The sequence below is a fragment of the Caenorhabditis remanei genome, chromosome III (assembly GCF_010183535.1).
Source record: "Caenorhabditis remanei strain PX506 chromosome III, whole genome shotgun sequence".
Classification (NCBI taxonomy): domain Eukaryota; kingdom Metazoa; phylum Nematoda; class Chromadorea; order Rhabditida; family Rhabditidae; genus Caenorhabditis; species Caenorhabditis remanei.
Window position 1 is genome coordinate 6,499,188 of NC_071330.1, and position 15,026 is coordinate 6,514,213.

At 38.8% G+C, this 15,026-nt stretch overlaps 5 protein-coding genes across 5 annotated transcripts; 4 read left to right on the top strand and 1 right to left on the bottom strand.

Moving 5' to 3' along the window:
- Positions 1-4,828: 4,828 nt before the first annotated feature.
- On the top strand, positions 4,829-6,079 carry GCK72_009479 (uncharacterized protein; the record flags this gene model as incomplete). Its single annotated transcript, XM_003113300.2, has 5 exons — positions 4,829-4,935; positions 4,982-5,264; positions 5,333-5,460; positions 5,504-5,807; positions 5,852-6,079. 5 exons carry the CDS (start codon positions 4,829-4,831, stop codon positions 6,077-6,079), a joined length of 1,050 nt encoding a protein of 349 aa, XP_003113348.2.
- Positions 6,080-6,216: 137 nt separating this feature from the next.
- GCK72_009480 (uncharacterized protein) lies at positions 6,217-7,095 on the bottom strand (the record flags this gene model as incomplete). Its single annotated transcript, XM_003112936.2, has 5 exons — positions 6,217-6,337; positions 6,385-6,530; positions 6,578-6,748; positions 6,884-7,011; positions 7,056-7,095. 5 exons carry the CDS (start codon positions 7,093-7,095, stop codon positions 6,217-6,219), a joined length of 606 nt encoding a protein of 201 aa, XP_003112984.2.
- Positions 7,096-7,273: 178 nt separating this feature from the next.
- On the top strand, positions 7,274-8,792 carry GCK72_009481 (uncharacterized protein; the record flags this gene model as incomplete). The annotated part of the gene is made up of 7 exons (XM_003113063.2): positions 7,274-7,373; positions 7,419-7,677; positions 7,722-7,932; positions 7,982-8,284; positions 8,337-8,421; positions 8,466-8,583; positions 8,636-8,792. 7 exons carry the CDS (start codon positions 7,274-7,276, stop codon positions 8,790-8,792), a joined length of 1,233 nt encoding a protein of 410 aa, XP_003113111.2.
- Positions 8,793-8,984: 192 nt separating this feature from the next.
- On the top strand, positions 8,985-10,777 carry GCK72_009482 (uncharacterized protein; the record flags this gene model as incomplete). The annotated part of the gene is made up of 8 exons (XM_003113153.2): positions 8,985-9,053; positions 9,110-9,408; positions 9,461-9,664; positions 9,708-10,004; positions 10,053-10,187; positions 10,297-10,501; positions 10,548-10,655; positions 10,706-10,777. The coding sequence occupies 8 exons, from the start codon at positions 8,985-8,987 to the stop codon at positions 10,775-10,777; spliced, it is 1,389 nt and encodes a 462-aa protein (XP_003113201.2).
- Positions 10,778-11,453: 676 nt separating this feature from the next.
- Positions 11,454-14,675, top strand: GCK72_009483 (uncharacterized protein; the record flags this gene model as incomplete). Its single annotated transcript, XM_053727400.1, has 11 exons — positions 11,454-11,575; positions 11,625-11,749; positions 11,794-12,030; positions 12,077-12,145; positions 12,313-13,611; positions 13,660-13,814; positions 13,861-13,975; positions 14,021-14,106; positions 14,153-14,413; positions 14,462-14,573; positions 14,626-14,675. The coding sequence occupies 11 exons, from the start codon at positions 11,454-11,456 to the stop codon at positions 14,673-14,675; spliced, it is 2,631 nt and encodes an 876-aa protein (XP_053586977.1).
- Positions 14,676-15,026: the final 351 nt, after the last annotated feature.

Here is a 15,026-nt window from a genome sequence, read left to right on the forward strand (position 1 = left end):
ATAACAATTGTTACCTAGAATTTCGGAGGAAAAAGAAGAATCAAAAAACTCACTGTTAGTACTACGGGGACTACGAAGGGGACGATGGGAGCCGTCTGGATTACCTGAAACTTATGGAGGATATCATAAAGAATGATTGATCAGCTGGAAGTGATAAGAGAAGCAAAAAAATGAGAGAGAGAGAAAGGAGAAAATTCCAGAGAGGGGAAAGATCGAAGAAGAGGTTGTCAGTGTGTCATATGGCATGTTTTACACATTACGAGAGTCAAGAGAGAAGCGTTTCGTCTCTCGCAGCAGCTTATCATTTGAGAGTGAGTGCAGTTCTTTTCTTACGGTAACGGTGCGAATTTATTCATGAATATTCAAATTGAGATTATTCAGGAGGGAGGAAGAGCGGTCAATTTTAGACGAAATTGAAAAGAGGCGGAGTCTATTTAGAAGACATTCAGAGATCAAAAAATAAGGGAAATGTATAATGAAATGAGCAAAAAGCGCAGATGAAAGAGTGGACTAGGAATAGGTTTTGATAAAACAGGTGATTTTGAATCAGATTTGGAAATTGAGATTTCTGTTTTAGGCCATTTAGTACTATCAGAGTCAAGCCGAAGATCAACACATCAGTATAAAATAGTTTTGAACAAAAGAGTTGTAATATAAAATTAAAGAATATGAAAACAGAGACGACTTCAGATAAATCGATGTTTAATCATAACTTCTGGAAACTACAATTTGTTTCGAAATTAACACAGAAATAGATAAAAACCAGGAACTTGCAAATCAGATAAGAACGATTTTTCGGTTTTTCACAGACATCAGCATATTTTGGACACTCAAAGACCAAATTTATCTTTACTTTTGTCTTAGAAAGTTTCAAAACATAAACATAAAACTACAGTAATCCTTGAAATCGTATGTTCCTGGTTCGATGTCTTCAGTTAACTCAGTCCAAGATTGAACCAATTTATATTTTTCACGTATCACTTCAAAATAACAAAGTTAATTAAAGCAACTAAATGACCTTTCTCTCTAGACATCTTCTTGACATTTTCATCAAGATTCTTGAGCATTTGAAATGAGCTTTTGACCTCTTGCTGTCCGAAAAAAAAACACAAAAAACGCATCATTGCTGATTAACGATACGTCTCTCGACAGACAGAGGAAACAACTGATTGTTCAACGGAACGAAAACCAAACTAATCGTAAACAAAAAGAAGAGAAAAGAAGAAGGAAAAGAATCAGATGATACTACTGTAGATGTAGAAAACCGAAAAGGAAGATGATGTGTTCAAAAAAAGAGAAACGGGAAGCTTTGAAGAGTTTTGAAGATAAGATTGAATCGAGAAAACGGTGTTGAGGAGGGAAGAACAGTTGTTTTCTTTTCTCCAGACACTTTTTCGTTTGTTTTATGATTCACTCAACTGTATCGTCTTGACGTTTTAACCATCTGTTTCTCAGTTTTTAGTCGGGAAAAGTTCGCAACTTTTTGTGATGGAAAAGGGGGTAAACAAAGAGAAAAACGAAAGAAATTCGAAAGAGAAGGAGCAAGTCATCTGGGTCATTAAAGTTCAGAGTCTGTCTGTGTGTCCGTATGCTTCAATGTGCTTTGACAAGTGTTCAATTTTCGATAAACCTAGTGTTCGCGGTTATTAGATTTTTTGAATGTAGAGTTTAGAATGTGTGAGAGTTCAGAAATCGAGATTATTTTCGAAATGTATGAGCCGAAATTAGAGTTTGATCAGCAAAGTTCCAACAGGTCAAATCCGTAATGGTGGGACAAGCTGTAGAAACTTTTTTGGATGAGACTCAGAAAATCTCATTCATCAGAAAGATGAAGATTCACTCAGAAGAAGCGATATCAAGATCACGAAAACTGTGATGTCTGTTAAGAAGGTTAAGAATGTAAAGGAAATGAATGAGAAGATGATGAAAAGAAGGAAATAAGAACTATTCGGACGGTTGCGATCTCTTATCATTCGATGTTGAAAACTATTGTTGCGAATCGGATTTATCGGGATCTGGAGACGAGAGAAAGAGTAAAAGAAAAGGATCCTGAGAATTAGAGAGAAGGGGAAAACACCTGATGGATTGCTGGTTGCTACTCCGATCGGAAGCGCCCGGTCCCTCGCATCGTTTTGTTTTCGGGGTCACAAACAGCTGAGAGAAAGAGATTTGAGAAGATTTTGACACGGAGAAACAGGGAGTCAGAGAGTTTGCAGTTTGTGTCGTTTTCGTTTCGAGACCTCCACTCTCCTTCTTTTTTCGGAGCGAAAACGTACGCTCGTTTGTTTCCCGAAAGGTACGGTAAGGCGCAAGGAGCCAGACAGAAAGAAAAGGAAAAATGGAGATAAGAGATAAAAAGGAAATGGAAATGGAGAATACACGGGTAAGAAGAAACAAAAGAATATGAAACAATACATTTATGTAATAAAAAATATATATATATATATATATATATATATATATATATATATATATATATATATATATATATATATATCCAGTTACAGGATTGAATGTACCAAAGTTACAGAAGATTGAACACTTTTGGGAAAGCAATGAAAAAAAGGGAGAAGGTTTCTGATCAGAACACAATGACTTCTAAAATAGAAACTGCCATATTGTGACTTTAGATAAGGTATGCTGGTTCACAAAGTGTTGCAATAAAGTGTCGTCACAGACACAGGTGTATGAATTGACAGAAGGTCAGGTGTTCAGCCGCGGCTAGATTTAGACAGGGACGAAACGAGACGATCGAAATACGTTCGGGAAGGGAGGAGGAGTGGGAGCCGGGCGCCGAAGAAAAAAAGAAGACGACGAGAGAAGACGAGACAGATAGACATACACAGGCTGACTGACTGGCTGGGGGACGCTCCGAATGATGGGAAGAAAAAAGTTTCGCGGCGATGAAGACGAAGACGGCGGTGGTGGTGGTGGACTGATCGGTTTTGCAGCAGGCAACACAGGCAACACAAACGGATGGTTGAGATGAGAAGAGAAATTGGAAAAAAGAGATGGAAAAGAAGGAGCTGACGAGAAACACACCACACACACTCACATAAATGTTAAAGGCCAACAGCAGCGCCCCAATGGTCGTAGGGGTTGTGGGGAGCGGGCGCCTTATTTTCTCTGTCTCGGTCTCTTATTCTGTCTGTTTGTATATTTCTCGATGTTTAGCGAGTCTATCGTTCCCATCTCTTGTTCTCTATGACCTCTTTGTATCTCGTTCCACTCTAAACACATTGAAAAAAGAAGGGCGACGCGCCGAACGTATCTCTGCGTCTCGAATGTCTCGGACGGCTGATCATCAGGCTTTCGGAAAAGAGGAAACGAGAGAAAGATGGGCACGTGGAAGGGCACAGACGGGGTCGATGCCATCGACATGTGTTTTCGGTTGAATGATTGAAGAGGTCTTGGGGGTGAATGTCAGAAAAAAAAATGGATATGAAAAAAAGAGTTTATGGAAGTTCAATCCCCTTGAAAAGTTCAATTTGAGAATTTTGATTTCTCGGCAACTTCGGGATATGAAAGAATTTTCAGCGTATGTATAATCTTGAATTCCATAGTTTCGACGCTAAATTCCAACAAGGGGATTTGATATAAATAGATGCAGCGACAGATGTACGGTATCCGAAATAGCCAAAATGATAAGTTTTACCTGATAATGATTTCTGATATCGTACCAATCATTAAAAAATGGGAAACTCAAGAATACGGTATAGTATGTGTAACATTGACAACACTACAAGATTCATATGTTGCTCTCATGAAACGTTTCACTTGTTGCCCACTTTTTTTTTCATTTTGCGAACATTTATTGTCGAAATAAAAAAAGTGATACCCGGGTGTTTGCGGACTCAATGCAAAATTATTAAAAATTAGCATTGAGTCCGCAAACACCGGGTATCACTTTTTTTATTTCGACAATACAACAAATTTAGTAAATTGAATCAGTTGATGCAGTTGATGGACCCAGCAAACTCGCTTTTTCAATAACGGTAAAGTCAGTCGTGAAGTTTCTGACAGCGACTTCAAGAATTCCTATCTGTTATGACGCTGTTCGTAGAATGTCTACGTGATGCTTACGTATTCTACGCACGATGATAGTATTCATACACAGTTTGCCACTTTGCCTTATTTCATTGTATCTTCTTATGTTCCCTTATCGAAGCAGTGACATGACTTTTTTGCAGAAACAGATATCGACGATGTTGTGTGTGTTGATGTTGTGAACATATTGAAAACGTTTTTATAAAACGGATATTGATAGGGAACTTCGGGACGATGCGGAACACTTTTTGGTAGAGGAAGACAGTTTTCTATATATGATCTTTAACCAATGAAAATAGTCAGAAACCATCAGAAGACAGATCTTGCATGAAAAAGAAAGATTTGAATATGAAACGCAATGAACGAGTGCTCTAAATATTTCAGTTGAAAATCAGAAAACTTCTTTCAGATTCTTCGAAAACATCTGCTACTCTTTCGAAAATTCCAAATGAATACAATTCGCCATTTCCGTTTTATTTTAAATTTATTTATTGTACCTTTTTTTGGGTATGAAACATTCAATTTCATAAATACAGTTTTGTAATTTTATTTTGTACATTCTGCGAAAGTACAGTCTTCTCGTCCAACTGTCGTCAGTTGTTGGACAGCGTCTGCATGTTTACGTCAGAGTGTCTGTGTGTTTCTCTGCGTTTCTCGCCGCGAATCTCTATTTGTTTGAAATATAGAGTTTCGGTGGTACTCAACAACTCGACGAATTGATATCCAAAACAGTTACTCTTATTCATTCATTCAATCTAACTGTTATTGTTCAATGTATCAGATGCACCACAATGGACCGCGTATTGAAGAAATGGTGGATCCACCGTCCAGGAGCACAACAAACCAGTTAAAAAATGATACAGAGTATATCAAATCAGAATATCGCAGGTAACCGTTTCTTTTTATTTTGCTGATGCTTACTATTTTATTCCAGAATCAGCCATCTTCCAGACTTCAACAGAGACCCAGAATTAATCCAGGAGGTTATGAATTTGACAAAAAGATACATCGAAAAGTGGCTACGAGAAGAAAGAGACGAACCGAATATGGAGCGTCAAGGATGGATTGAGCGCTTCAAAACAAAGCTTCGTGAATGGGAAACGAAAAAAGAAACCGCAGAAGATGAATACTATACACGACGAGACGCGTCTTCGAATGAAGAGAAAAATAGAGAAATCGCACGGCGGAGAGCCACCGATTCTCAGATGAATATCACAGTTAGTTAATCTTGAAAATCCCGGCAAAGTGATAGTTCAATAAATTATTTCTGACATACTTTTTGCAGGGTCTCCACGATAGCACCAGACTGAATCAACAATCTTATTCACGCTCCTATGAAAACCGGAATAGAAGATACAGTTCTGATGAAGACGATGATGAGAATATGGCACCCCAGCGACGTCAACGCTCTCGGTATTTGATAATCTTGCACCAAAGCATCATTACCCAAGTTCAGGTCTCCTCCATCGTTTGCTCACCACCAACGTCGAGATGATTCTGGGTCGTACTACAGAAGTCATCACACTCAAAATTCTTCAAATCAAAGAACTCATAACACTGATTTTAGCTCGCATTATAGAGGGCAATACGGACCATCAACGTCGCAAAATGTGGGCATGCCATCAAATGCTCAGAACGTGAGGATGCGCTCAGGAAAAAGCAGAGTCACAAAGACGCGTAATCGCAAGTGGCGACCTGGACAGAGAGCGCTTGAGGAAATTCGAAAATACCAAAAGTCCACCGATATGCTGATTCAGAAAGTAATAGTTCCAACGCGTGAATGAACACAATCTTTTATTTTCAGGCTCCCTTTGCACGTCTTGTCCACGAAATTATGCGCGAAGCAACTTCGGAAAGTCAAGATTTTCGGATTCGTGCAGACGCTTTGATGGCTCTTCAAGAAGCGGCAGAAGCGTTCATGGTGGAGATGTTCGAGGGATCCGTGTTGATTTGTAATCACGCGAAAAGAGTAACTCTCATGCCGACAGATATTCAATTATATCGTCGCTTATGTCTTCGGAATCTTTCATGAACAAGAATATTGTAACATCTAACTCTAATTTTCGTTAACCCCCTTCGTCCCTTTTCGTCCTGTTTCAGTTGCTAGTTCAATCTGTCAAATTGTAAAGATTCATTAGCTATCAAATGAATTTATTTCATATACAATTATCACTTATTAGAACCGGCGATTCCGAAAATATGAATAGCGCGAAGCTTTTGGTAGACACCTTCACAACATCTCTGCACAATATCAGTGTTTGGATTTTGCTTTGACCAATGTCGAACAGCTCTGAAAACTCGGGTCGGTTGAGAAATAAATCCGGCGGTTAAGCCAACCTGACAATGCTCACTGCTTGAGTAAGATGTCCTAGTTGGGCTTCCGCTAGTGCAGTATATAAATAACAACGGGCAAGAATTACAGGGTCTCCGTACTTTTTTGCGAGCGAAATTTGATGCGCTGTTATTTTGGCAGCTGTCTTTGCCTGAAACAAAAACAAAACTCGAAAGTTTTGTAATTATTAGGACTTACGTAGTCTGTGTTAAAGTCACCCATCGCTGAATATGCTCCGCCAAGTGTTGATAAATTCCACATCAGCTTTTCGAGATCCAACATATACCGGAAAAGATGTTTCAGTCTTCGTTCCCAAGCAATATCCAGATTATGTGGAGGATTTTTCATTTGAAAATCTACGAGAAGTTCCTGAAAATGTATTTTTCACTCGAAAATATTGACTTTGGATGTCGAAGAAGAGTTGAAATCTTACAAACTGTGCGGTTGATTTTTTTTTTCGTTGAAATTGGCAGATAACGACCTAATTGAACAGTTTTCACCTACATTGTTATCAGGTATGTTATGAAAAGCCCGTATCTCCGAGAATAGATATTCTCGTCGGAGCTCCAATAAGTTGAGAACTCCATATAAATCTTCCAAGTTGTTGAACTCGAAAACCACCGCCTGCGTACCTAAAAAGGTAATTTTGTTTTTCTGCAATGATAAGTTGACTAACTCGTTGATGGAGTTTCCTTTGAATGTGTTAAGGGTGTCATTGAGCAAAATGAGAATATTCTATGGATGGAAACCACTGAAAACTAGCAACTTTGAAGGTAAAATTAAAAACGCAAACGCGCTCCACTGCACTAAGCGGGAAATGCGAATTCAAACCGTGCTTTCTTTTCCGTTTTCTTTTCCGTTTTCCAAATAAAACAGACGTTTTGTGTTTCAGAAATGTCCTACAACTCTATCAGACTGCCTCAAGACTTACCCATTTACTATAAAAACTTCTTTCCTGCTAAGCCGTTCGTTAAATGGCTCCGATATGGCCTCAGTAAGTTGGAAAGATTCAAACTTGTATTTCTCTCAATTTTGCCAGGTTATGGAGACTATTTCAATCGACGTGAATTTGCTTTTATTCTCGCCGATGACGTTCATATCAGATATCGCAGTTATCACGACGAACTCTCATTTTTTAAAGCATTGACAAGCACTAACCCGGAGAAGCTTGATATCGGAGCTGTATACAATCACGAACCGATCAACAATAAAAGACATACAGATTATCAGGCTGTTGAGAGAGAACTTGTTTTTGATATCGATTTAACTGATTACGATCCAATCCGTAATTGTTGCAAGTGAGTGCTGATTTGGTGAAAAAAAATTAGGACATTGCTTTCAGGAATGCTACAGTCTGTCAAAAATGCTGGAAATTTATGGTTCTCGCTGTGAAGATTTTAGATTTTCAACTTGATGACATGTTCGGTTTTAAAGCCCGTATGTGGGTTTTCTCCGGAAGAAGAGGAGTCCATTGTTGGGTGGGAGACAAGAAAGCGCGCATGCTCAATAACACACAAAGGTCTGCGATTGCAACAAGATTGAATTTGTTCAAGGTATCGAATTCATATGTAATTGTGCAAAAACTGAACATTACGTATTCAGAAAAATGGACATTGTGAAGTAACAGAGGGTCGCGCCAAAATGACGAGAGTTCCTCCAATTGTTCGTGATGCTTTCAATGTTGCAATGAAAGATGGAATATTCGAGAAGATGGTTTTGGAACAAGGATGGTTGGAAAATAGTGATTTCCTGGACTATCCCTATCTATCCGAAGGCTTTCGAAAACAAATGCTCGATCTTCTAGAAACGTTCAAAACACCGGAAGAACGATGGCATATGCTTCGTTCAGTGTTCGATGAAGGCTATCGCCGGAATCTAACATCGAATGACGGCCTCCAAGATGTTGTGAGTCGATAGGTTTTCAATAAAAAACAACTGATTGATGATAACTATTAAGATGCCGGTGATGAGAGATCGCAACTTCCTGCTGTATTTCGTACTCCAAAGATGTTATCCGCGTCTTGATGTAAATGTATCCACAGGTAAAAAGCAGTTTCCATTTAGTTAAAAAATACATTTTATTCAGGAACTAATCACTTGCTCAAATCTCCGTTCTGTATCCATCCCAAAACTGGAAATGTCGCTGTTCCATTGAATGTGGAAAAAATTGATGTATTCGATGTCAACAGTTGTCCCCGGATTGAGTAAGTCTAGTTTTTTTTTTGAACAAAGTTAAACAAAGATTCGTGTTTTCAGTCGAGTTGTCGAAGAACTGAGCAGTCTTCTGGCTGAACGAGAAGCAGACGAAAATGAAGATTCGAAGAATCGCAAGTTCCTGCCATACAAGCATGGAGCACTGGCTCCATATGTTGAAAACTTTGAGAAGTTCGTTTATCTGGCATGTATCTCATAAGTATCGATTGTCTTATTTATGTTACTCATTCTGTTTGCAATTCACATATTTTTCTCATCGCAAAATGAATTTGTTTCTCTTTTTCTCTCCTTCTTCGTGTTCGTTTTATTGCTAGAGCGCGCGTCTTCAAGTTTCCATGGCAACTGAGCAAAAGGCGAGGGGCTGAGGAGAAATTCAATACTCTTTCAAAAAATGGAAGAAAGTAATAAAGACGAAATAATCGGAACTGATGTTCTCCCAAACGAGAAGGATGATCCACAGGTTAGTTTCTGAATTCTATAAGCCTAAGTTTGACAAGAAAGTAAATTAATTTTTAGCCGGAACCATTAGAATTGGAAACAAAAGAAGAGGTTTCTGTTAAACCTCCAGACCGTCCACCACCTAAAATAGTTGAAGTGTTTGATTGTAATGCTTCAAATGCTCTCATGTATCAATATTTCGGACAAAGAGATTATGTTGAATGCAAGTCATTGATTGGAGAGATTCAATCGAAGTATAATGAGAAAAATGAAGCAGCACTTCATGTACGTGGATTGATTGCAAGAAATGAAGGAGAATTGGAAGAAGCTATGGAATGTTTTCAGAAGGCTTATGAGGTTTCAGGGAAGAATAAACGGTGAGTATACTGTGTGTAAAAGAGTCAGGAAATGACGAAAAGAGTTTTCTAGATATTACTACGAGATGGGAAGGTGTAATTTCCTTCTGGGACGTCATCAAATTGCTGTTGAACAACTGAAAAAAGCGAGTGAGGTGATGAAGAATAATCCGAAAGTTTGGTATTGGCTTGCCAGAGCACTTTATCATTTCCCCACTGAAATGATGAATGGAAAACAATTCAATCCAGTAGAATCTGCAAAAACGGTTCTCATGAAGTATTTCATTCTTTCCCTTCTACAAAAATAATGAATGTTTTAGCCCGGATATTGGTCGAGATTCAGCTTTGATCTGTTTCTTGGGTCGACTCTGTGAAGAATTACAAGATACGAAAGGAGCCATTGCAGCATATCAATCTGCATTGAAATTAGAATCTGACAATACAGATGTCATGATTCGACTAGGATTACTCTTACTTCGAAAGGGAGATGAACAAGAAGGATTCGAGAAACTTGGAAATTGCTTGGCTTATGATCCATCAAATAGTCAGGCGCTACTGACAATCGGCTCGATTATGCAAAGCCATTTTGATCATGACGTTGCATTGAATAAATACAGGTTGAAAAGTTCGAGATATTTTAATTGAAATAAAGAGTTTTTTAATAGAGTTGCGGCAGATGTGTGTGATTATAATGGATGTCTATGGAACAATATTGGGATCGCTCTTCTGGCAAGAAACAAAGCAGCTGCATCGCATTCTGCATTGAAAAAAGCTTCATTCATCAATCCGTTGGATTATAAGTTCGTTTTTGTTAAAAATTAATTCGACATCTCTGTTTCACTACTCCTGAGAACATCTCGAGTTGAACATGCTTCTTCTCCCAGAATAATCAGTTTCAATCATTTATAGAATCAGTTACAACCTGGGAGTCCTCCACGATATCATGAATCTCCATTGTTCTGCTCTTCATTACATCAAACTATGTACAGAACTGAAACCGCAAAATGCGAAAGCAGTTGGTGCAATGGCTGTGATTTTATCTCACATGGGTGATAACAAGAATGCAAGACTCGCATACAAAAGATCTATTGAACTACAGCCATTCCCATCGATTGTAAGTTTTGTTTTCTGCCAATCATTCGAATCTTTTTTGATCCCAGGTCCTCAATTATGCTATCTTCGAATATCGTATGAAAGACTATACTGCCGTTTCAAACGCTGTCAAATTATACAAAGAACTTGAAGCAGCTGGCAGTAAATGCAGCCTTGTAAGCTAGAAACATTCCCGTTATTCTCAAAAGAAAATGTTTGATTGTAGAATAACAAACAAACGGCGAATCTTCTGGACGCCGTGTTGAAACAATACGATCAGCAGCCTGCGGAACACTAACCCCTCACTTTTTAGCTGCAAATTTTATGTTTTGGATTTGCAGAAATGATTTTGGTCTTGTCAATGAGTTTTAATGAATAAAATATTCTGGCAAATAAGTTTATTTCCGAGCATATCTTTACGAATTACAGTAATCACTTTTGAACAAAGCAAAGAAACAGAAGAATAGAAGTGGGCCAAGAGTTGGAGTGACTACTGCTTTTAGAACTATCGTCCTGAAGCTCCCGAAACTCAGTACCGAATCGGTTCCAGAACAATTGTGAAGTTTGAAAACAGTTAGGGAAAAGACCGAAGACCTAGAACGGTAGGATCCGATGAATCAAGGGATTCAACGTGTTCCATCGATCTGAAAATCATTTTTTCTTGATTTCTTTGTTTTCACTACCATCACTTTTTTATCATTTATTTGTGACCCACCGCCTACAAAAAGTTCCGATTAAAAACGCTGTGGCGGGTTTAATGGATTCTGCGAAACGCTCATACTCTTCTCCTCTTTTTTCCATTTCCCTGCTCGCGTTACCTTCAATAAAAAACCCATTTTTATGGACGCCTACAGTATGGATGAACGATAAAACGTGATACGGACAACCACCTTCTGCACACTGTTTCAGCATCACATACATACCCCGCCACACTGAAAACGACGTTCTCATTATTCGACAACAAAATTCAGAAAATGCAGAGACGGACCACAATATGGTTCCTACTTCTGTTCCAGCCAATTCTTGTTTTCACGCAGAATCATTCGGAACCTTACGAATGCAAAATTGGATCTGTTAATCCGTTGGCAGTTACCAGGTAAGTAGCTTTCATCTGAAAAGTTATTCATTTATTTTTTCTTGTCCAGTCTGAATGCGTGCTACAAACTGTATAACACTCCGAAAAGTTATCAAGCTGCTAGAAGGCATTGTGTATCTCTTGGAGGTCAATTAGCAGATAAGATTAATAAAGATGACTCATCACTCTACTCAGGTATTCAACTATATTCATTTTTACTATCAGTTTCTCTTCTTCAGCCAACGCAGATTTGGAAGTAACCAACGGAACACAATTCTGGGTTGGTGCTTCTAATTTGAAGTGCAATATCGCTTGGGAGAATGGTGGAGAGATTGAATTCAATGAAATGTGGGCTCCTGATTCTCGATATTATGGAGTTGCAATTGATAAAATGTCCCTTGGAGGACTGTGGCATACGATTCCAGTGGCACAGAAATTACCATTTGTGTGTACATTTCAGGGAAAATCTAAAGATGGTAAAGATAATCTGGAAATTGAAGGTTTTTAAAGCAATCATTTCAGCACCAGCCCCAGTTCACGCAATGAGAGCTCCAGCAAAGAAAAGACCAGCGAAACCAGAAAAGACGGAAGGTAGGTATACGGTATTCGCGCGTATATGAATCGCTGGGCAGCAGCGGAGGGGGTGATTCTTTTCATTCTGGAAAAGGGGCTCATACAGAATATTGATGATTGGAAAGTTTATGTGGTGGGATTGAAGAGCATGCTCTGAAATCTGTAACATCTTTTTGTAATTTCAGAAGATGACATCAATGAAAGTTTGAACGCAGCAATTGCTGATGAGAAAAAGAAGAAAGAAGAGAGTTCCGATAGTAAACAGGATTCAAAAAAGGACGAAGAAGACATCGATGAGTCGATGAATGCAGCACTTTCAGATGAGAAGAAGAAATCGGAAGCGATGGCTCTGTCTGCAAGTGATAAGAAGTCATCGAGTCAGAACGATGAGGACAGTGATGCAGAAGAAGCAAGTATGTCAGCACAACAATCAATGAGCGGAAGTGCTGCAATGTCTGCATCTATGTCTGATTCATCTGCATCTTCCAACTCTAGCAGTGATGAATCATTGGATGAAGTTTATGATTCTGCTGAAATTGCAATGAGAAAAGAGATCGGTAAAACTGTTGTTGCAATGAAATCACAAGAAATGGCGTCACAATCGGAAGATTATGACAAGTATACGGAAGAAGATTTGTTATCAGCCGCTGCAACTCTCATCGGAGGATACACAGTCAACGCAAATTGGGCAGATTCAAGAACAACGAATACCTCAAGTTTTGACTCTCAGACAGATGAAGAGTCGATGAGTATGTCGATTACTGTAGCTGATCAGATGGCAATGGCAATGCAGAGTGCGGATAAGAGAGAAAGTGAAAGTTCAAGTTCTGATTCGATGTCAGAATCAAGTTCAGATCAGATGAGTGAGCAGGCAGCAATGACAATGTCAGCAGCGATGTCTGCAAGTGAGAAGAACTCGAAGAAATCAGAGAGTAGTTCAAAGGATGAAAGTGAAGATAGTGCTTCGTTGAGTATGGAACAGAAGGCAGAGGATAGTGCAAAGATGGCTGCAGCATCTGCTTCTGAATCTGCATCTGAAAAGAAGACGAGTGACCAAGAAGAGAGTGTGGAAGAAGCAGATGTTGCTTCAGCTGCGTCAATTTTTGGAAATGAAAAGAAGAAGTCGAGTGACCCAAAGCCCACAATAAAACCACCAACGACTACGGAAGATCCTGATATTGATGAATCTTTGAATGCAGCTCAAGCAAATCAACGAACAACTACAACCATTCAACCAGATCTAACAACAGTTTTGTCTGCTGTCAAGCCAGGAAATGCTGTAGCAATAGCTGCAAAGCTCACTGAAAAACAACCAGGTTGTCCTGCAGAATGGTCACAATTCAACACGAATGCATCTGCTCCGGCTTTTTGTTTTAAGAGATTCGAAAAACCGATGAATTTTGAGGATGCCCGTCTGTTCTGCGTGAGCAAGGGCGGTCATTTGGCATCCATTCATAATGAGAGACAGTTACTTCTGCTTTCAGGTAGTGGTTATGAATTGATACGGGGACTCTGATTCGTTTGTATTTCAGCCTTGCTTCACAACAATGGACCAGATGCACTTTCGGATCAAACGTGGATTGGATTGAATCGTATTCATCAGAAGTATTATGTTTATGAAGATGATACAGCGATGGATTTCACTAGATGGCTACCAGGAGCACCCAACATCAATGATTGCACTGTGGTAAGTCGGAAAGAATCTTATGGAAGCCGTCGTTTCACTTTTTCAGTTTACTGGAAATGAACTTCCAAACTATCCACACAAGGGAACACAATACAAATTTGGAGATTTCCCATGTGAAGAAGTACAGAAATCAGTTCTTTGTGAAGTGACTCTTGGAAAAGGTTTGGCTTAAAAAGTAGATTCAAAGGAAATGTATCGTATTTCAGATAAGATCAAGTCTCAACCAACTTGCGAAGAAGGATGGAGCTATTACTCTTTTGATGGAACAGCGAAGAGTGGAAAGTGCTACAAGGTAATTATCGACTCGGAATCTTCTAACCCCTTCTTTTTTCTTCCAGAGAGTCGATGAGTCGAAGAAGTTCAGTGAAGCTCGTGACGTTTGTAAAAAGGAGAATTCGTACGTGGCATCTATTCAGAATGAAGGAGAAGCCAGATTCGTGTCAGCTCTTGTTCAAACTGATAAGAATTATACAGTTGATGAACAAACATGGATTGGATATGTGAAATATGACAGAGATTTCGGATGGGAAGATGGAAATAAGGGATTACAATTTGATCCATGGACAGAGAAAATGCCAAGAGAGAAGAAATGTACTGTGGTGAGTGCGGGAATGAATAAAGTTCAGTGGCATATATAAACCTTTCAGTTTACTGGAAATGAGATCCACGACGATTGTCGAAGTCAATACCGATTTGTGAGCGTCGAATGTAACAAGACTCAGCGATCCATTTTATGTTCAAAGCCACCCATGAAAGACGGTAATTCAGTTCTCACCGCTCGAAATAACGAACCAATTATCTCTTTTTTCAGGAGCTCTATTTGTCTACAAAGAAACTGAAAACACTTCAAAGAAAGTATGACTTCCAATCTGATTCCCGACTTATCACTCTTTTTTAACATCCCTTCTCTCATGTATTTCCTTGTTGAACACTCAAATTCTAGTCCGACGTTAGCTAATAAACTAATTTCTCACATGAAATTTCCATTTTCTGCTTCAATTGTTAACAATTTTGTCGGAAATAAACGTCGACTAGAACAGTTATATCAATTGTATTCAGAGATATGAGTTCTAAATACTGTGAAAAAAATAAAGTTTGGCCAAGGATTTTCAAAAAAAATTTTCGCGCCCAAAACGCTTTAGTGCATTTGTGAACTAAAGCGTTTTGGGCGCGAAATTTTTTTTTGAAAATTCTTGGCCAAACTTTATTTTT